Source organism: Anomaloglossus baeobatrachus, chromosome 5, assembly GCF_048569485.1.
Source record: "Anomaloglossus baeobatrachus isolate aAnoBae1 chromosome 5, aAnoBae1.hap1, whole genome shotgun sequence".
Classification (NCBI taxonomy): domain Eukaryota; kingdom Metazoa; phylum Chordata; class Amphibia; order Anura; family Aromobatidae; genus Anomaloglossus; species Anomaloglossus baeobatrachus.
The window spans coordinates 323,728,704-323,750,146 of NC_134357.1; the positions used below are offsets into that span (position 1 = coordinate 323,728,704).

Consider the following 21,443-nt stretch of genomic DNA (forward strand, 5'->3'; position numbering starts at 1 on the left):
GGGGGTGCGGCCAATAACCTTTGCCCAATCATTGGTGTGGAATAACAGGGGGGTGCGGCCAACAACCTTTAGACAATCATTGGTGTGGAATAACAGGGGGTGCGGCCAACAACCTTTAGACAATCATTGGTGTGGAATAACAGAGGGGTGCGGCCAACAACCTTTAGACAATCATTGGTGTGGAATAACAGGGGGGTGTGGCCAACAACCTTTAGACAATCATTGGTGTGGAATAATATGGGGATGCGGCCAACAACCTTTAGACAATCATTGGTGTGGAATAACAAGGGGGTGCGGCCAACAACCTTTAGACAATCATTGGTGTGAAATAACAGGGGGGTGCGGCCAACAACCTTTAGACAATCATTGGTGTGGAATAACAGAGGGGTGCGGCCAACAACCTTTAGACAATCATTGGTGTGGAATAACAGGGGGGTGCGGCCAATAACCTTTAGACAATCATTGGTGTGGAATAACAGGGGGGTGCGGCCAACAACCTTTAGACAATCATTGGTGTGGAATAACAGAGGTGTGCGGCCAACAACCTTTAGACAATCATTGGTGTGGAATAACAGGGGGGTGCGGCCAATAACCTTTAGACAATCATTGGTGTGGAATAACAGGGGGGTGCGGCCAACAACCTTTAGACAATCAATGGTGTGGAATAACAGGGGGGTGCGGCCAACAACCTTTAGACAATCATTGGTGTGGAATAACAGGGGATGCGGCCAACAACCTTTAGACAATCATTGGTGTGCAATAATGGGGTGTGTGGACCAACAACCTTTAGACAATTATTGGTGTGGAATAACAGGGGGGTGCAGCCAACAACCTTTAGACAATCATTGGTGTGGAATAACAGGGGGGTGCGGCCAACAACCTTTAGACAATCAATGGTGTGGAATAACAGGGGGGTGCGGCCAACAACCTTTAGACAATCATTGGTGTGGAATAACAGGGGATGCGGCCAACAACCTTTAGACAATCATTGGTGTGGAATAATGGGGTGTGTGGACCAACAACCTTTAGACAATTATTGGTGTGGAATAACAGGGGGGTGCGGCCAATAACCTTTACACAATCATTGGTGTGGAATAACAGGGGGGTGCGGCCAACAACCTTTAGACAATCATTGGTGTGGAATAACAGGGGGTGCGGCCAACAACCTTTAGACAATCATTGGTGTGGAATAACAGAGGGGTGCGGCCAACAACCTTTAGACAATCATTGGTGTGGAATAACAGGGGGGTGCGGCCAATAACCTTTACACAATCATTGGTGTGGAATAACAGGGGGGTGCGGCCAACAACCTTTAGACAATCATTGGTGTGGAATAACAGGGGGTGCGGCCAACAACCTTTAGACAATCATTGGTGTGGAATAACAGAGGGGTGCGGCCAACAACCTTTAGACAATCATTGGTGTGAAATAACAGGGGGGTGCGGCCAACAACCTTTAGACAATCATTGGTGTGGAATAACAGGGGGGTGCGGCCAACAACCTTTAGACAATCGTTGGTGTGGAATAACAGGGGGGTTCGGCCAACAACCTTTAGACAATCAATGGTGTGGAATAACAGGGGGGTGCGGCCAACAACCTTTAGACAATCACTGGTGTGAAATAACAGGGGGGTGTGGCCAACAACCTTTAGACAATCACTGGTGTGGAATAACAGGGGGGTGCGGCCAATAACCTTTGCACAATCATTGGTGTGGAATAACAGGGGGGTGCGGCCAACAACCTTTAGACAATCATTGGTGTGGAATAACAGGGGGTGCGGCCAACAACCTTTAGACAATCATTGGTGTGGAATAACAGAGGGGTGCGGCCAACAACCTTTAGACAATCATTGGTGTGGAATAACAGGGGGGTGTGGCCAACAACCTTTAGACAATCATTGGTGTGGAATAATATGGGGATGCGGCCAACAACCTTTAGACAATCATTGGTGTGGAATAACAAGGGGGTGCGGCCAACAACCTTTAGACAATCATTGGTGTGAAATAACAGGGGGGTGCGGCCAACAACCTTTAGACAATCATTGGTGTGGAATAACAGAGGGGTGCGGCCAACAACCTTTAGACAATCATTGGTGTGGAATAACAGGGGGGTGCGGCCAATAACCTTTAGACAATCATTGGTGTGGAATAACAGGGGGGTGCGGCCAACAACCTTTAGACAATCATTGGTGTGGAATAACAGAGGGGTGCGGCCAACAACCTTTAGACAATCATTGGTGTGGAATAACAGGGGGGTGCGGCCAATAACCTTTAGACAATCATTGGTGTGGAATAACAGGGGGGTGCGGCCAACAACCTTTAGACAATCAATGGTGTGGAATAACAGGGGGGTGCGGCCAACAACCTTTAGACAATCATTGGTGTGGAATAACAGGGGATGCGGCCAACAACCTTTAGACAATCATTGGTGTGCAATAATGGGGTGTGTGGACCAACAACCTTTAGACAATTATTGGTGTGGAATAACAGGGGGGTGCGGCCAATAACCTTTAGACAATCATTGGTGTGGAATAACAGGGGGGTGCGGCCAACAACCTTTAGACAATCAATGGTGTGGAATAACAGGGGGGTGCGGCCAACAACCTTTAGACAATCATTGGTGTGGAATAACAGGGGATGCGGCCAACAACCTTTAGACAATCATTGGTGTGGAATAATGGGGTGTGTGGACCAACAACCTTTAGACAATTATTGGTGTGGAATAACAGGGGGGTGCGGCCAATAACCTTTACACAATCATTGGTGTGGAATAACAGGGGGTGCGGCCAACAACCTTTAGACAATCATTGGTGTGGAATAACAGAGGGGTGCGGCCAACAACCTTTAGACAATCATTGGTGTGGAATAACAGGGGGGTGCGGCCAATAACCTTTACACAATCATTGGTGTGGAATAACAGGGGGGTGCGGCCAACAACCTTTAGACAATCATTGGTGTGGAATAACAGGGGGGTGCGGCCAACAACCTTTAGACAATCATTGGTGTGGAATAACAGGGGGTGCGGCCAACAACCTTTAGACAATCATTGGTGTGGAATAACAGAGGGGTGCGGCCAACAACCTTTAGACAATCATTGGTGTGGAATAACAGGGGGGTGCGGCCAATAACCTTTAGACAATCATTGGTGTGGAATAACAGGGGGGTGCGGCCAACAACCTATAGACAATCACTGGTGTGGAATAATATGGGGATGCGGCCAACAACCTTTAGACAATCATTGGTGTGGAATAACAGGGGGTGCGGCCAACAACCTTTAGACAATCATTGGTGTGGAATAACAGAGGGGTGCGGCCAACAACCTTTAGACAATCATTGGTGTGGCATAACAGGGGGGTGCAGCCAATAACCTTTAGACAATCATTGGTGTGGAATAACAGGGGGGTGCGGCCAACAACCTTTAGACAATCATTGGTGTGGAATAACAGGGGGGTGCGGCCAATAACCTTTAGACAATCATTGGTGTGGAATAATGGGGTGTGTGGACCAACAACCTTTAGACAATTATTGGTGTGGAATAACAGGGGGGTGCGGCCAACAACCTTTAGAATGTTATTGGTGTGGAATAATGGGGGTGTGGCCAAAAACCTTTAGACTGTTATTGGTGTGGAATAATAGGAGGGGGCGTGGCCAACAACTTTAAGCCTTATTAGGCATTACGCCAGAAAATGTTTCAAGTATTGGTGTGCACTTCTTTTTCTGACGTTAGGACAGTCTGAAACGAAACCCGATTTATTGAGTAATTTGGCACAATTTACTCTACTGAGCTTGATAAATCTGCTCCACTATTTTTCTAATGCACAAATTTGTTAAAAAGTAACACTTTTTTTATTAGAAAGAAACTTACTCTGGTTCCTTTTTGTAATAGAGGTAATTACACTACTTTACTGCCTTTGTGCAGAAAATAACTGCTGAAGTGTGCTTTACCAAGTGCATAGATCTGTATTCCATATCTTGTGTACAGATCTGCAAACTACGAGTGTGGAGGAAGCCTACACAATGTGCACCCTGTCTCCTTGTATGCAAGTCACAGGAAGGGCGGGCAGGAGCTGGGTCTGCTCAGCGCGTTTTCCCTATATACAGCCTTGTATAGGAGAGAACACGCTACAATCACGCTGCTCACCAGGGCCAGAGACTGCTGGTCTGCCTTTCCTATAACGACACCCAAAACAGGGCTCTGACTGTGGTGATGCAGCCACAGTGAGAGAACCGTGGAAGAGTCCTATAGAGATTGTGGGGGAAGTAGACATGTAATCCATAGTCCTGGTTGTTAGCACTACTATAGCGCATTTTCTCCTATACAAGTCTGTATAGATGGAGAACATGCAGCAGTCACACATGCCTTAGAGGAGATCTCATTTGTTATGTATAAATACAGCTAGCTGTACTACACGGCTTCGCCCGGGTTAATACTGTTGTTAACAAAATAGAATGTATTAACGCCCGGGATAGTAACTGTCTCTCTGTTTCTCTCCCATTCTCTGTCTGTCTCACCCGCTGTATATATCTCTCTGTCTCTCTCTCTTTGTCTGTCTGTCTCTTTCCCTGCCTGTCTTTTTCCCTCTCTTTCCCTGTCTGTCTCTTTCCCTGTGTCTGTCACTTTGTCTGTCTTTGTCTGTCTCTTTCCCGGTCTGTTTCCCTGTGTCTGTCTCTTTGTCGGTGTCTGTCTCTTTACCTGTCTGTGTCTGTCTCTTAACCTGTCTCTCTCTTTCCCTGTCTGTCTCTTTCCCTGTCAGTCTGTCTCTTTGTCTGTCTCTGTCTCTTACCCTGTCTATGTCTGTTTCTTACCCTGTGTGTGCCTCTTTCCCGGTCTGTGTTTGTCTCCTTCCCTGGCTGCATTGTGACACGCCAACATCCATATAAGGGCGTGGCTGCGCATTCTTCTGAAGTTCTGAAGGCTGCACTGTGGCTCCCAGCTCCATTTGCTTTAATGAAGGCAGGTTTTTTGGTGAATAACTGTAAAGCACGGGGTTAAAATTTCCCCTCAAAACATAGCCTATGACGCTCTCGAGGTCCAGAAGTGTGAGTATGCAAAATTTTGTGGCTGTAGCTGCGACGGTGCAGATGCCAATCCCGGACACACACACACACACACACACACATACACACAGCTTTATATATTAGAATGTCTGGTCAATACAGAGGACTGGCAATTGATTTATTCCTTACAAAAAAAAAAAAACCAGGAGACATTCACTGTATGTGGCACACAGGCAATTCCAGCAGCTATACAGGAAAGGGTTCTTTACAGCTGCAGCAGTCAATTTACAGAAAGCCCGACTGCAAGAAGTAGTATTTTATGCATAAATGTAGCAAAACAGGATAATTACCTCTATTACAAAATGTATCCAAGTTACATTTCCAGTTTAGGAAAAAAATAAATTTTTTTTTTTTTTTTTACAAAACCAGTATATTTGTAATTAAGCAGTCCCCTTGTATATTTCTAGATTTACATGTAAGACGACACTATAAATTCAGGGATTACAATAGTAAACCCTACCGCAGAATGGCCAATTCCATCACTTTATATGGTGGCAATGGCCAAGGCCTTCAGTAACAAACACATTGACAGATTATACTCACAGTGAAGCCCAGCATCTTGTAGTCCTTACTGTACATAGCTTTGCGTTTTTCCGTACCGGTGCCAGACACCCCACTCCCATCGGATTCTGCATCAAACGCAATTCGTCTCAGCTCAAATATTATGTCTCTCTGAGCCTAAAGAAATAGGTCAGAAACCATTATTATATAAGTAACCTCAGGCGTGGCCCTTCGTTAAATATATTTTTGCATCAATTTACAATACATTAAAGCACAATATACAATACAACTAAAGCCAGTGCTAAATTGGCACTATCATGCTGATTCTATATATACCTTTATTTGTGAGATCAGATGTATAGTTTCTGAAATATAGGCAAGTAAAGTTTGTGAAATATACTGTTATTTGTTTGATAGCAGCTACAGACTGTCTACTAGGTGAGTCGGGCTTTGCTAGTTATTCCAGCCCCTGTCTGCTGCCTGTCCTTCCTCCCCCTGTCCTTCCTCCCCTTTAATAGTAGAGACAGGGGGAGGAAAGGCAGGCAGACAGGGGAATAACTAGCCAATCTCGACCCACCTATTAGATATTCTGTAGCTGCTATCAATCAAATAACAGTGCATGTCACAAACTTTACTTGCCTATATTTTAGAAAGTATACATGCAATCTCACAACTAATTGTATGTATAGAATCAGCATCTTAGCGCCAGGTTAGCACTGGCTTTAGTTTATATATGAAAGTCCTGGTGGTTGGCACTCTTTAAGAAAAAAAATTACACAGATTGGGAAAATGGCAGAATATTGCTGCTAAGATGCTTCTCATCTCCGGATACAGTGCCCGTACAGATGTAAGTCATGTCTTATTAATATGCTTACAAGGAATCAGGCAAGATACAGTGTCAATCCAGCTGGGAAGGGGGTTAGTGCCATAATATTTTCTTAAACTGGGGGTCGGGCAACGTACAGTGCTAATCCAGCTCTGAGAGTTACTGAGGATCAGGTAAGATGCAGTGCCACGCCACATGGGGGAGGCGAGGGGAGTTAGTGCCATATTTTATTAATCCGGGGATTGGGCAAGATACAGTGCTAATCCAGGTCTGAGAGTTACTGAGGATCAGGTAAGATGCAGTGCCAAGCCACATGGGGAAAGGAGGGGGGGGTCAGTGCTGTATTCTATTAATCTGGGGGATCAGGCAAGGTGTAGTGCTAATCCAGATCTGAGAGTTACTGAGGATCCGGTAAGATGCAGTGCTAAGCCAGGTGTGATAGACTTGTCTTCTAGGTTTGTGCGTTTTTTTAATACTTAATTCAGGATTACTTCTGTACATCAGAGAGCTCAAAGTTGTCTTGATCCTGTGTGGGCAAAAATTATATAGGAACTTTTTGGTAAAAAAAAAAAATAAATAAAATTGCTGCAGTAGGAGTTGATAAATACAGAATTTTAGATCATTTTGATGTTTGTTCCTTGAGTTTAATGGCCAGTCGACCTCAGTGATTGACAGATATCATTCTATGCATGCCTGCATGGGGGGCTATAAGAATAAAAAAAGAGTCAGGTTCAATGCTGCGCTAGAAACCATATGAATCCAAGGATGTGTATTAAAAACCTTTTCTTTATTTCTGCAGGTCAACGCGTTTCAAAGACATATCCGTCTTCTTCATCAGGACACAAGAAACAAAGGTATTCTTTCTTGTGTCCTGATGAAGAAGACGGATATGTCTTTGAAACGCGTTGACCTGCAGAAATAAATACACATCCTTGGATTCATGTGGTTTCTAGCGCAGCATTGAACCTGATTCTTTTTTTATCCTTATTTTTCACCATTTTTTTCTGGGCTGCTGCTGACCACTTTTGATATATGTGCTTCAAGGAGTTGTGCCTGTCACAACTTCAGCAGGTGAGTGTGCCTTTGGCACCTTATTTGTAAAATCTCATACCTGGTAAGACCCTATGTGTGCTTTCTTTTCCACAGACAAATACATTTGCATGGGGGGGGGGGGCTGTCAGTCACTGAGCGGCTCCACCCACTGGACTCATGCCCACAATGAGCAGTTATTTCAGCCGATAAATTACAAGTTATGCTTCATCACAAAATCTATATAAACCTACGGAGCGCCTTTTGCTCTAGAACATGGTACCCTTAAGTTTGTCCACACAATTAAACAGACAGGTTCCCGATTAGGATCCCAGAGTGGATTGCTTGCTCCAAACATTCAAGTGTAATGGCAAGGTAGAAATGGGTGTCATTTGCGTCACCTGGTCATTGGGGTCCATTTTAGTCATCATCCGTTCCTCCAGAAGGTTAAAGGTTAGCACCTGCAGCACATAAAGCTGATGTGCCATCTCGGTTTTGATTGGTCGATTTCCTCGGATAATATGCTGGATGAAGCAAAAAATATATATATTATTGAGCCAGAGGCTCGTGCTGGCAATGCCCGATATTCCGATCTGCCACAATAGGTACAATCTCAAGAACAATTCTTCATTCACCCCTGCGCTTGTAAGATCATTGTAAATTGATACTGGACATTTATATCCCCATTCATGGCAAAGGTGGACACTAAGAAAGAAGACAGAAGAACAAGCCAGTTGGTCAGGTGTCCTAATGGGATGTGAATGAAGAAGAGGTCCTTGTTAATGAAGTTGGTAACCAGCACTGGAAGAATGGACATCAGGATGTCCATTTTTGCTCTGCGGTCCTCACTGATCTATTCTGGGTCAGCATTCATCCTACACATGGCTGTAGTTTCCTATTACTTACATTAAGAATAATAGATCGGAGGTGCTTCTGTACAAAGACGTTTGCCATTTCCTAAACAAGAAAAAAAAAGGAAAAACAATTATCTAAGTGTCACACTTGCTCAGACAAAAAAAGTTAAAAAAAAGTGTCACGAGGAAGAGAATAAAGCTTGGAATAACTGAGGAACATCACTAACAGTAAAGATGGAAGGAGTATCCATGGGTGAGGAACAGGAGGACAACAGAAACTCCCACGCGTGGTACTCACACTAACGGGAACTTCCATGAGATTCTGGGGCTTCTCCTGAGTGCACCACGCACACAAACAGAAGCAGAGATGGGAGTTAAGAGCAGACAGCAACCAAAAGGACGCCACGGGATCATTACACGAGAAACATACAAGCACATAGAGCGCCGCTTGTCACATGCTTGCAGAAAGTGAGCAGCGGACACCCACCTGCCGCTTCTCCTCCGGTGCCTTCAGAAACAGAGCATTGATGAGTGCAATGGCGTACGTCTGGATTTCCTGGTTACAGCTGCACAAAAGATAAAAAAGGTCGAATATAAAGCTGCACATGCTTTTTATGAGAAGGCCATGCCAGGGCACAGGTGTAACACTTACACTTGCAAGTGGCATATAAGTTGGCCCACGGTGATTTCCTCTGCGATTTTATGGTACAGAGCCTGGCTGTTTAACACCATACTCTCTAATATAGCTAAAGACCGCTGAAGAATAGAGACATCCACAGACTGCTGGGATACATAGCCACAAATCTGGAGAAATAGGAAATGAATGAATACAGGCCCAAATAGACAGAACACAATATTCCTTTATTAAATTAGACCTATGATCTCCATGGTAACAGACTACAAACCTTGTGTAGTCTGAGGCTGCAGTTACATCGGTAGGATTTGGAGACAGATGTTGTATGACTGCAGGATTAGACTAGAATAGGTCTGCAAACTCTACAATTTGTTTTTTTCCAGGCCGATGTCCAGCCCAAAGTTTAAGCGGGCTTTACACGCTACGAGATCGCTACAGCGATCTCGGTGGGGTCACGGATTTTGTGACGCACATCCGGCCGCTGTAGCGATCTCGTTGTGTGTGACTCCTAGGAGCGATTTTGGATCGTTGCAAAAACGAAACGTCCAAAATCGCTCCTCGTTGACATGGGGGTCCTCTCCCAATTATCGCTGCTGTCGCTTGGGCGAAGTTGATCCTCGTCCCAGCGGCAGCACACATCGCTACGTGTGACGCCGCAGGAACGAGGAACCTCTCCTTACCTGTCACACGCCAGCAATGAGGAAGGAAGGAGGTTGACGGGATTTTCGTCCCGACTGATTGGGCGGCTGCTTAGTGACAACGCCGTGACGCCGAACGAACTGCCCTCTTAGAAAGGAAGCGGTTCGCCGGTCACAGTGACGTCGCCGAGCAGGTAAGTACGTGTGACGCTTCACATATCAGCATAACGATAGGGGCGGGTGCTATCACGCTCGCCATCACTAGCATCGGCTAGCGATGTCACAGCGTGTAAAGCCACCCTTAGTCAACAATGGTTCAGCAGGATTAGTCATTTGCCATCTGGCTAACACCGCCCCTTCTCGATCACAGTAACAGTGTCTAACATAATATTACTGGTCTACAATACAGAGAGGTAATTCCTATATAAAAGATGTAGCTACAAGGCACTCAGCTCAATACATAGCACGTAGTGCCTCGTATAAATAAACAGGAGACATCTCCAATCTAAAGAGTATAAATCTTTTCATTTCCGTTCACTAAAATCTGCTATTCTAGCATTAGACTCACCTGTTTTATAAAGATTAGAGAGACCATGTCCCATGACACTATGCCATGATCCATCAACTCCAAGAAAGCGGTCAATGTGAAGGCCAACATCTCACTGTAACTGAGAGGAGAGAGTGGTCACACCAGGTGCACAGAAATTGCACAACATACATATATAAAGTACATCAACCAGGGGTCAGCAGGGATGCATTAAAAACACTATGGTTCAGAAGTCTATCATACATCTTTTATAACCATGGAGATATCCTAAAGGTACAGTGGTCGTCCCTCAAAATCTATGAAGTACGTTACTAACCTAACTGTGGACAGATGTGTCCTGCCTTTTTAAAATATACCTCCATTAAAGAGGCTGTCCACTACTTTTACAGTGATGGCCTATTCTTAAGATAGGTCATCAATGTCTGATTGGCCGGGGTCCGACACCCCACACCCCCTCCGATGAGCTGTTCCCGATGCCGGCGGCAGGAAAGGCTCAGACCAGAGCTGCCCCGTCTTCTGAAAGTGGCCACAGCCTCCTTTTGCATGTTCGCCTCCTATTAATTAGAATGGGAGGTGGACGTACCGTACCAGGCTGCGGCCGCTATAAGTTGACAGGGCAGCTCTGGAACACAGCATTTCCTGCCGCCGGCACCGAGAACAGCTGATCGGCAGGGGTGCCCGGTGTCGTGCCCCAGCCAATCAGATATTGATAACCTATCCTAAGGATAGAAAAAAAAAAAAAAATTGAAAGAAATCCAGCACTCAAAGCATTCAACTGAAATTGTTTTATATTTTATTCATTGATCTGTGTAATTATTAAAGACGTTTCGGTCATCCGACCTTCATCAGTTTACACTACAATAAAAAGATACATGAAAAATTTTTTAGTGTACAGAAATAATGGCATTATACAATCATGGTAACAAAAAAGGGCAGAAATATTCACCACATTATAATGCATGAACCATAAACTATGATATACAAAAAATGTCAACAAAAAGACAAAAATGAAGAATCTGTCAGTTGAGCCGCTTCACTAGCAGATATACTGTCCACCTAAAGATATAATTGAAATACAGATAAAATGTAGCATAATAGAACCATTATACAACAAAAAAAAGGGGAACCAAACAGGAAACCCAAAATTTTATCCAAAAAATGTATATCTTGCTAATATGGAAGGACAAAGAGCCTAAGCACCAGCACTGAGACACTATTCTAATCTAATAAAACAGACAATACACAGAAATGCCATGTAATGAACACTCACCAGAAAGGGCTCTGTAGAAATATATGGAAAAGCTGGACCAGAGGAAAAAGCTGCCCATCCGGGTCTGCAGTCAATGTAATCTGACAGTCCAATGTCCAGATTTAAATAGACCGCTCAATTAGCTCATTAACAAGTTACAGAGCGTCACTTCCGGTCCGAAGACCGGAAGTGACGTCACGGAGCGTCACTTCCGGTCCGAAAACCGGAAGTGACGTCACCGGCTGGCAAAGTGTAAATCCTGATGGTTGGCAACTGTAGACATACACAGACAGCCACTCCTCACCGCAGGACGTCACTCCCGGTCCGCAAACCGGAAGTGACAATCCTGGTTGGCAAAATGTAAACCAGATGGTTGGCAATTTAAAGACAAATTACCTAAAAGATCAAATAAAAGAAAAAATAGAAGAAATAAGACAAGAGGACTAAGGGAATGGTGTATTTATTCAGAATCAATTTAATGATTCTTTAATTTTTTATCAACTATAATCAACCCTAGTAAAAAAAGGAAAAAAAGAAAAAAAAGAAAAAAAGAAAAGAGAAAAAAGAAAAACTAAGAGGGATATACGTCAGGAAATGAAGGGGGGGGGGGAAGGGGGGAAGGGAAGGGAAAGGAAAAGGGGGTGGGCATTGGGAAGGGAAGAGGGGGGGGGGAGGGTAAAGGGAAAGGAGAGACTATGGAAAAAAGGGAACAAGGGAAAATGAGTAATGCGTAGAAAAAACTAAAACTAGGGAAAAAGCAGAAAAAAGGATTATGTTAAGAAAGAAACAGGAGGTGATAGGGTTAAAAAATTGAAACAAAGGGAGGCGTATTGGATTTTTACTCTTCAGACTTTGGAGCCCAAAGGCCTTAATCGTGATTTCGATACTTCTAGTTTCTTATAGCTTTTCATTCATTTATGCCTACTTATTATTATCTTTTTCAGAGGAGTTGATCACTGATTTGATGATGGCCGGTCCCTTTAGGTATTGTCTTATAATCTTTTTCCTGTTTCTTTCTTAACATAATCCTTTTTTCTGCTTTTTCCCTAGTTTTAGTTTTTTCTACGCATTACTCATTTTCCCTTGTTCCCTTTTTTCCATAGTCTCTCCTTTCCCTTTCCCCTCCCCCCCCCCCTCTTCCCTTCCCAATGCCCACCCCCTTTTCCTTTCCCTTCCCTTCCCCCCTTCCCCCCCCCCCCTTCATTTCCTGACGTATATCCCTCTTAGTTTTTCTTTTTTCTCTTTTCTTTTTTTCCTTTTTTTACTAGGGTTGATTATAGTTGATAAAAAATTAAAGAATCATTAAATTGATTCTGAATAAATACACCATTCCCTTAGTCCTCTTGTCTTATTTCTTCTATTTTTTCTTTTATTTGATCTTTTAGGTAATTTGTCTTTAAATTGCCAACCATCTGGTTTACATTTTGCCAACCAGGATTGTCACTTCCGGTTTGCGGACCGGGAGTGACGTCCTGCGGTGAGGAGTGGCTGTCTGTGTATGTCTACAGTTGCCAACCATCAGGATTTACACTTTGCCAGCCGGTGACGTCACTTCCGGTTTTCGGACCGGAAGTGACGCTCTGTAACTTGTTAATGAGCTAATTGAGCGGTCTATTTAAATCTGGACATTGGACTGTCAGATTACATTGACTGCAGACCCGGATGGGCAGCTTTTTCCTCTGGTCCAGCTTTTCCATATATTTCTACAGAGCCCTTTCTGGTGAGTGTTCATTACATGGCATTTCTGTGTATTGTCTGTTTTATTAGATTAGAATAGTGTCTCAGTGCTGGTGCTTAGGCTCTTTGTCCTTCCATATTAGCAAGATATACATTTTTTGGATAAATTTTTGGGTTTCCTGTTTGGTTCCCCTTTTTTTTGTTGTATAATGGTTCTATTATGCTACATTTTATCTGTATTTCAATTATATCTTTAGGTGGACAGTATATCTGCTAGTGAAGCGGCTCAACTGACAGATTCTTCATTTTTGTCTTTTTGTTGACATTTTTTGTATATCATAGTTTATGGTTCATGCATTATAATGTGGTGAATATTTCTGCCCTTTTTTGTTACCATGATTGTATAATGCCATTATTTCTGTACACTAAAAAATTTTTCATGTATCTTTTTATTGTAGTGTAAACTGATGAAGGTCGGATGACCGAAACGTCTTTAATAATTACACAGATCAATGAATAAAATATAAAACAATTTCAGTTGAATGCTTTGAGTGCTGGATTTCTTTCAATTTTTTGATCTGGGGTGGGACCCTATCCAAGCACCAGCGACTATAGAAGGAGTGCCACATTTCTATATTCTATATAGTCTATCCTAAGGATAGGCCATCAATATAAAAGTAGTGGACAACCTCTCTAATGGAGCTATACTTTAAAAAGGCAGGACACATCAGTCCAGAGTTAGCTTAGTAACGTACTAACAGATTTTGGTACCTACAGGAGATCCCCATGCTTATTAAAAATGTATAATAGAATTCTGAACCATAGGATTTTGTAATGCATCACTGCCAACCACCGCTAGATAGAAAAGTACAAATGTAGATATTTATTTGCACAATTAATAATCATGTAGTCCTTTGTATAATTCATTTACTGTTTTCCAGCCTACGTTTTCATTAATGATGAATATCACAACAAGTAACCGTGATGCATATGCCTGAATACAGGGTGACGTGTGCCTGAAGCCTAAGCTGACTTACCCGCCTCCAGTAAACTTGGCACCGTTATGTGCAGCAGCAAGATCCTCCAATAAGAGGAATCAATAGCCGAGAAAGGATTTACGAAGCCAATGCGTCTACGGCTATGTGAACAGTGTTGTAATATTCTGAACACTTTGACATTTCTCCTAAGGTGCCCAAAATGTATGACTGCTGCCTTCCTGATCTCCAGGGGTCCCTAAAGCCAGACCAGTGGAGATCATTTCATGGCTGGGGCAGCGTCAATCTCAGGTAGAGCTGTCGGCACAGGTAGAAGAATACATTATATTCTTCTATTTCCATCACTGTAGGATTAAACTTTATTTATAATAATATTTGTCTTTTTTCCCCTGTTTCACTGAACCTTTATAACAATTCTTGGGTATTTGAAGCCAAAGGCTAAAAGGTATATATTTTTTTATTTATTTATTTTTTTGCAAATCTAGGTGTTGTGCATAAGGATAATGGTATAAGTGATTAACATTGTTAAGTGTAGAGAATGTTTATTAGAGCTGAAGCCTTAATTCAGTGGCAGGAAGCCCAGAAAGCCGAATGTGAAGATCATGTGTATGACTTCGTAAGAAAGCTAGAGCCATTATACAAGGTACTGACTGTGACAAGAGCTTTGTGCCTCCTTCAACCAGTCGGGTGAGAACAGTCACTCCATCCATATTAATGAACTCCGTAGCAAAAGTAGTGTCTGCAGATAGCTTAGCCAGTTCCTTCATCGCATCTAGCCTGGAATCCATGCTGGAGCACTGTATCCTCTCCAAAAGCTGGCGGGCTGCACGGGACTGATAAAAAGAGGAACCGTTTGAGTAATAGCAATATGGAAGAAAATACAGTATATGTGTATATGTAGGGGCAGACATCCTGATTCCAGTGATGTATCATTTCCTGGTCTGCTTGTTGCAGTTTTGAAACAATCACTGTAATATTTGCTGTAGATTTACCAGTTCTCTGAATGCTGAGCTCTGTATAACACCATCCAAACCACTAATTGACAGCTTTCTGTGTACTGTGCATTGGCAGAAAGCTGCCAATCAGTGATGGGGACAGGTTTATACCAATCAGTGATCAGGACAGGGTTATAGAACACCCAGGACTACATGGCAGCAGTGTTAATAGTCCTCTAATGATAATCTCCTGCTGATAAAACAGATTTTATCAAAACTACACTAAGCAGTCCAGTAAGTGACACATCACTGATATCTGGGTCTCTGTCTCTACATTAAGCTGCTCTCAGCTTAGATGGCAAAATCTGATTCCCTTTAATCAATCTAAGTTCACGAGTTCATATATTACTCACCGGTGACACAGCCAGGCGTAAAATGGTTCCATTCTTTATGTCTCCACGTGTCTGAAATACTACAGAGAGTCAATACAGAGAAATGGCGCAGAACACAATGACACAAAGAGGTACAACAGAGTCAGATCTGTCAGAGTCCCCCACCTGTGCCATTATTTATCTAGGGTCTTCTTTTTTCAGAGGTTTCGTGGTAGTGCACAGCGACTCACCTGCTCAGTGATGTACAGCTGGGGTCCATCCGCATAGCGGAAGGCGTAAAATTCTGGATTTGGCAAGGACCACCTGAAAAGAAATGAAAACCAAGAAGGTTAGTATAGTGACGTATACATCTAAATAATAGTCATTTATTATGATTTGTAGCCTTACTGTGCTCTACCTTTTAAAATCATTGCTTCTCATTTGTAATGGATCTATGTATAAAGCTGCTGCTTTATGGTATCAGCCACTCCAGACTGGGCCTCTACGTATAGACAGATTCCACTGTCTTTCACCTTTGTGACCGGCTGTCATTTTGCTAGGTTACTGAGCCACCACCACAGAACTCACCCACCTCCCTCCCTGCTTTTCTCATTCATCCCTCTTTCCACTCTTCTCGTACAACTCTGCTGTGTCAGTCCCTCTTTTGCCAAATACCTAGTGAATTCATTTCAAGACCCTGATAAGACTTATAAAACCTGGCACCTCCATTCATTCCTTCGCTGTTGCTCAAACACTTGTCTTCTGCTCTCATCAGCAGTTTCTATTCATGATTCTTTTAAAGCCAGCCCAAGAAACTGTCCGCAACTCTAGCTGCAGCCTGCTGTAAAAGCTCCGTTCTTCACATTTGCTGCATTATTACCCAATCAGACAAGGTGCACAGTTTCCACCACTTCTGATTTGTACCACAGATGCCTTAGATTCTATATTCTTTGCTACGCTGTATAGCTAAGCAGCGGCATAAGGCCGGGGCCACACGGGGCACTAGTGCGATGCTCGCATGACAGGCTGGCAGCACAGCAGGAGCAGACTGTCATGTGACTGTCACTGCGACTGCGATCCGACTGTGCGTGCGGACCTCAGCTGCGGGGGGTGGCCCGGTTGTCCAGAGGGGCGGGTTGGCACTGAGGAGCGGAGGGAGGGATTTCTCTCCCTCTCTCCTCCGTAGCCGGCTATTGTGATTCTCGCTCTGCATGCGTGGTACATTTTTCTCTCGCACCATTCACTTGAATGGGTGCGAGAGAAATGAGTCTCGCATTACAATCGCCGCATGCTGCAATTGTTTTCTCGGTCCGATTAGGGCTGAGAAAATAATCGCTCATGTGTGCTGACACACAGGCTAATATTGGTCCGAGTGGAATGCGATGTTTTATCGCACTCCACTCGCACCTATTTTCTCGCCGTGTGGCTTAGGCCTAAGACAGAGCCTTCTGTCAGAGGTGTATGTCAGGATTTATGAAGTATTCCTGACGTCTAAGTCCGATGTAATGTCGCGCGTGTGTGTGTGTGTGTGTGTGTGTGTGTGTGTGTGTGTGTGTGTGTGTGTGTGTGTGTGTGTGAAGTATTTGCAACATCAAACCAATGTGAATATTAAGCGCAGTACTAACCCGTCACACACCTCCTTGATAATTGATGCCAAAGGCCGTTTCTGAAAGAGAAATATCAATCAGGTGAAGCAAAAAAAAATCATCCGACTTGTGGTTACTACTATGGAGTGATCACCATTGGTGTCTCTTTCACTGACTATGTAATAGTAATCAAAGGCCACAACTAAACAAATATGGCCGCCCACAGCTGAGCACCAGTAGATGCCTCCACTGGGCCCCAACGGAAGAACTGATCACCAGCAGGTCCTCATTCATAGTAGGTGATGTCTGGGTGTGTATATCTAGGAGTAGGGGGAAGACTATTCTCCTTGCGTAGACCTGACAAACCAGTCTAGTTGCCAGAGAGGGCAGAGGAGGGGATCATTTGTGTTTCTTACCTGATCTATTTCAATCAGCTGGGCATTTGCTCCAGGCCACTCAATGGCTACCTTTACTATATCCGGAGGTGGAGGCATATTGCCTGGTGGCTTTGCTGGCCAGCCTTCCGCTGGAGCTCTCACTCAGCTCTGAAAAAGAAAAGAAAGAAAAAATACAATAAAAGTCACACAACTGGGGAAGCCATGAAATGAAGCTTCTAAAAAAGTCTGACAAAAGCCAGCTCATCACAGACGGCTGTAGATGAAATGGCTGAGGAGAGGATTGAAGGACATTGCTGCTCATCCTCATGCCAGGAATTAACAGATGCCAGGAGAGAGACAGCTGCCAAACCTCATGGAGTCATCCCTACTGATTCCCTGTTACTAGTGATGAGCGAGCACTACCATGCTCAGGTGCTCAGTATTCGTTAAGAGCAGTTGGGCGCAACTCGAGCACCTGAGTATAATGGAAGTCAATGGGGAACTTGAGCATTTTTCTGGGAAATCTTTCGGAAAAATGCTTTAGTCCCCCACTGACTTCCATTACACTCCGGTGCTTGAGTCGCGCCCATCCAAGCATCCAACTGCTCTTAAAGCGTACTAAACACCCGAGCATGGTAGTGCCCACTCATCACTACCTGCTAATAGAAGAATCCTGCAGTCAAGGTAATAGTCACTCTATTATCCCACTCCATCTCAAACTAGATGTGGCAGTGGTAATGGCAACAATATTACTCATCAAGTTGTCCTTAAAAGACAGAAACCAAAGAAAACCTGCAAAGAGGTCTCATGAGGATGACGTCAGATCATGTACCCACTTAGCACATATGGACATCATATAAAGGGCGATAACCCACTCAGGCCTACTCTCTATAACCCACAATGGGTATGTCAAGATTGGTCACATCAATGGGTTACAAGGTGGATACCTTCCCTCCACCGTGTCTGCCTTTAACTTTTCTTTCTCTACCGCCACACGGTGTTCTCTCGTTTCTTTTTTATCTTTTCTTTCTCTACCTCCACACAGTGTTCTCTAGTTTCTTTTTTATCTTTTCTTTCTCTACCTCCACCGGTGTTCTCTCGTTTCTTTTTTATCTTTTCTTTCTCTACCTCCACACGGTGTTCTCTCGTTTCTTTTTTATCTTTTCTTTCTCTACCTCCACACGGTGTTCTCTCGTTTCTTTTTTATCTTTTCTTTCTCTACCTCCACACAGTGTTCTCTAGTTTCTTTTTTATCTTTTCTTTCTCTACCTCCACCGGTGTTCTCTCGTTTCTTTTTTAGCTTATCTTTCTCCATCTCCACACGGTGTTCTCTCGTTTCTTTTTTATCTTTTCTTTCTGTACCTCCACCGGTGTTCTCTCGTTTCTTTTTTATCTTTTCTTTCTCTACCTCCACACGGTGTTCTCTCGTTTCTTTTTTATCTTTTCTTTCTCTACCTCCACACGGTGTTCTCTCGTTTCTTTTTTATCTTTTCTTTCTCTACCTCCACACGGTGTTCTCTCGTTTCTTTTTTATCTTTTCTTTCTCTACCTCCACCGGTGTTTTCTCGTTTCTTTTTTAGCTTATCTTTCTCCATCTCCACACGGTGTTCTCTCGTTTCTTTTTTATCTTTTCTTTCTCTACCTCCACACGGTGTTCTCTCGTTTCTTTTTTATCTTTTCTTTCTCTACCGCCACACGGTGTTCTCTAGTTTCTTTTTTATCTTTTCTTTCTCTACCTCCACCGGTGTTTTCTCGTTTCTTTTTTAGCTTATCTTTCTCCATCTCCACACGGTGTTCTCTCGTTTCTTTTTTATCTTTTCTTTCTGTACCTCCACCGGTGTTCTCTCGTTTCTTTTTTATCTTTTCTTTCTCTACCTCCACACGGTGTTCTCTCGTTTCTTTTTTATCTTTTCTTTCTCTACCGCCACACGGTGTTCTCTAGTTTCTTTTTTATCTTTTCTTTCTCTACCTCCACACGGTGTTCTCTCGTTTCTTTTTTATCTTTTCTTTCTCTACCGCCACACGGTGTTCTCTAGTTTCTTTTTTATCTTTTCTTTCTCTACCTCCACCGGTGTTTTCTCGTTTCTTTTTTAGCTTATCTTTCTCCATCTCCACACGGTGTTCTCTCGTTTCTTTTTTATCTTTTCTTTCTGTACCTCCACCGGTGTTCTCTCGTTTCTTTTTTATCTTTTCTTTCTCTACCTTCAGACGGTTTTCTCTCGTTTCTTTTTCCATTTTTTCCCCTCCTTTCAAATATATAGGATATATCAAGAGAAAGACCTTTTCTCTAACACCACGTACAGGTGTCACCACTATAGATGAGTATCGCTGTGGAAGTTCTGGTTCTGCGGGTTCAGCCGCACTTCAGATAAAGTTCTGTTTTGGACCTGACCCCCATTGGAAGTCACTAATTGGGCAGTTCGGCTCTCCTTCCACATAGAGCCAGCCATAAACAGATCACTTCCAGGGAAAGGAGGGAGTTTTTTTTTGTACACACTACATCTCATGCTGTTGATACCTCCAGTGCGAGGCGTGCAAACACTGCAGGTGGCTCACACTGGGCCGAGCACCGAGTGTACCTGAGCACAGCGATGTTTGCTCTAGTGGTCAGGATATGTAAAAGCACCCAAACGCCAAATTTTTTTTTTTTAATTTAAAGTCTGTATTCAATATGATCCGCTCATCTCTAGTCCCCACCCAGCTTTCCAGGTTTCTGACAAACTTCCTGTGTATACAGTGGTACATATACCTCCGCCGCACAGGTATAGCCAGATTAATAGCCATAAATGTCATAATAATGGTTACTTCCTGAATAACCTGTTTATTGCCGGCCCTAGCCAGCTCAGCCAGGACGGAGCATGTTAAAGCCTCCCAGTCCAATTCATCATAATATGACCCACAAAAGTGGCACAAATTATTCCACAAAAGGACGTAAGCCCCTGGCAGGAGTAAGATCTCTGATGGAGGCACACCCCAATTGTAAGATGAGCCAAATTCATTAAAAGTGTGTCTATCAATTATATTCCTGCACTTTTTAACAACATTGGGATGCTAAATTAATTGGGGGGGGGCTAGGTGTTTAATTTGACAAAAGAGGACAAGTTAAGGACTATCTCATATTACTTTGGTGAAACATGATGTAAAATATAAAATGTGATAAGTAAATATAAAAAAAAAAAAAATTCAACTCCTCAAAAAGGCTTTTCAGGTATGGGATGTTGCAGAATAGCTGTGCCACACCTGTGCCAGGCGAGGTGCGGCCCAGCTCAGAGTGCCACCGAACACACTTCCCCTGAAATAAACAAGACTGCGGTGCTGATGAGAGAGAATGTCGCCCACACGCTGCTCCTTCCTCACACACTTCCCGTACATCCACACAAAGGGGAGTATGACTATGGAGACGCTTACACTGTAGTCATGTATGTGCAGGGCACATATGGGCGCTGATTAGGAGCTATGGGATACAGACTGCTGTTACTATGGCGATTCTCACGGACCATATCAATCAGTATAAAGCCAGCAACCGGAGTCACCGCCATACAACAAAACCTTCCCATCCTCCAGTTACACGATAACTTAATATCTATAGAAAACCCGTCTAGACCCAAACACCATTCTCTACACTTTGGCACAGATTCCTCATTTATATTTTTCTCTTTTAGCACTTTTCTTTATCTTGTGTCATTTTTGGGTGACATTCTTCAAAATAGTACATATGGTTCATTAATTTTGCGCACAGTAGAAGAAAAGGGTCTTTACGGTGGCTCAGTGGTTAGCACTGCTGTCTTGCAGCGCTGGGGTCCTGGGTTCAAATCCCACCAAGGACACCACCTGCAAGGAGTTTGTATTTTCTCCCCGTGTTTGCGTGGGTTTCCTCCGGGTTCTCCGGTTTCCTCCCATACTCGAAAGACATACAGAAAGGGACCTTAGATTGTGAGCCCCAATGGGGACAGAGTTGACAATGTATGTAAAGCGCTGTGAAATAACCAGCTCTATATAAATTAATAATAATATTATTATATTAATCTTTAACCTTTTGTGACTTTTTAGTGGGAAAAAAATGGCATATTTTCCAAAAAATTCCCTCAAAAATTGCTCTTTGGCATCCATAGAATCAGTCTGAAGGGAACTCGCGTACATGTGTGTCAAATTACATTTCGACAAATC

At 43.4% G+C, this 21,443-nt stretch overlaps 1 protein-coding gene across 2 annotated transcripts in view; it reads right to left on the reverse strand.

Moving 5' to 3' along the window:
* ELMO2 (engulfment and cell motility 2) overlaps positions 1-21,443 on the reverse strand; it is a 94,433-nt gene that overhangs the window by 47,489 nt on the left and 25,501 nt on the right. The window contains exons 2-13 of one of the 2 annotated variants that reach the window (XM_075349773.1): positions 17,316-17,444; positions 16,939-16,979; positions 15,565-15,637; positions 15,356-15,406; positions 14,659-14,840; positions 10,108-10,207; positions 8,920-9,071; positions 8,755-8,833; positions 8,566-8,601; positions 8,320-8,370; positions 7,815-7,937; positions 5,601-5,735 (exon numbers count right to left, since the gene is read on the reverse strand). In XM_075349773.1, coding sequence (XP_075205888.1) covers positions 5,601-5,735; positions 7,815-7,937; positions 8,320-8,370; positions 8,566-8,601; positions 8,755-8,833; positions 8,920-9,071; positions 10,108-10,207; positions 14,659-14,840; positions 15,356-15,406; positions 15,565-15,637; positions 16,939-16,979; positions 17,316-17,393 — 1,101 coding nt within the window. In that variant the 5' untranslated portion in view covers positions 17,394-17,444. The remainder of the gene's footprint in view (positions 1-5,600; positions 5,736-7,814; positions 7,938-8,319; positions 8,371-8,565; positions 8,602-8,754; positions 8,834-8,919; positions 9,072-10,107; positions 10,208-14,658; positions 14,841-15,355; positions 15,407-15,564; positions 15,638-16,938; positions 16,980-17,315; positions 17,445-21,443) is intronic. The other variant, XM_075349774.1, reaches the window with a different exon arrangement.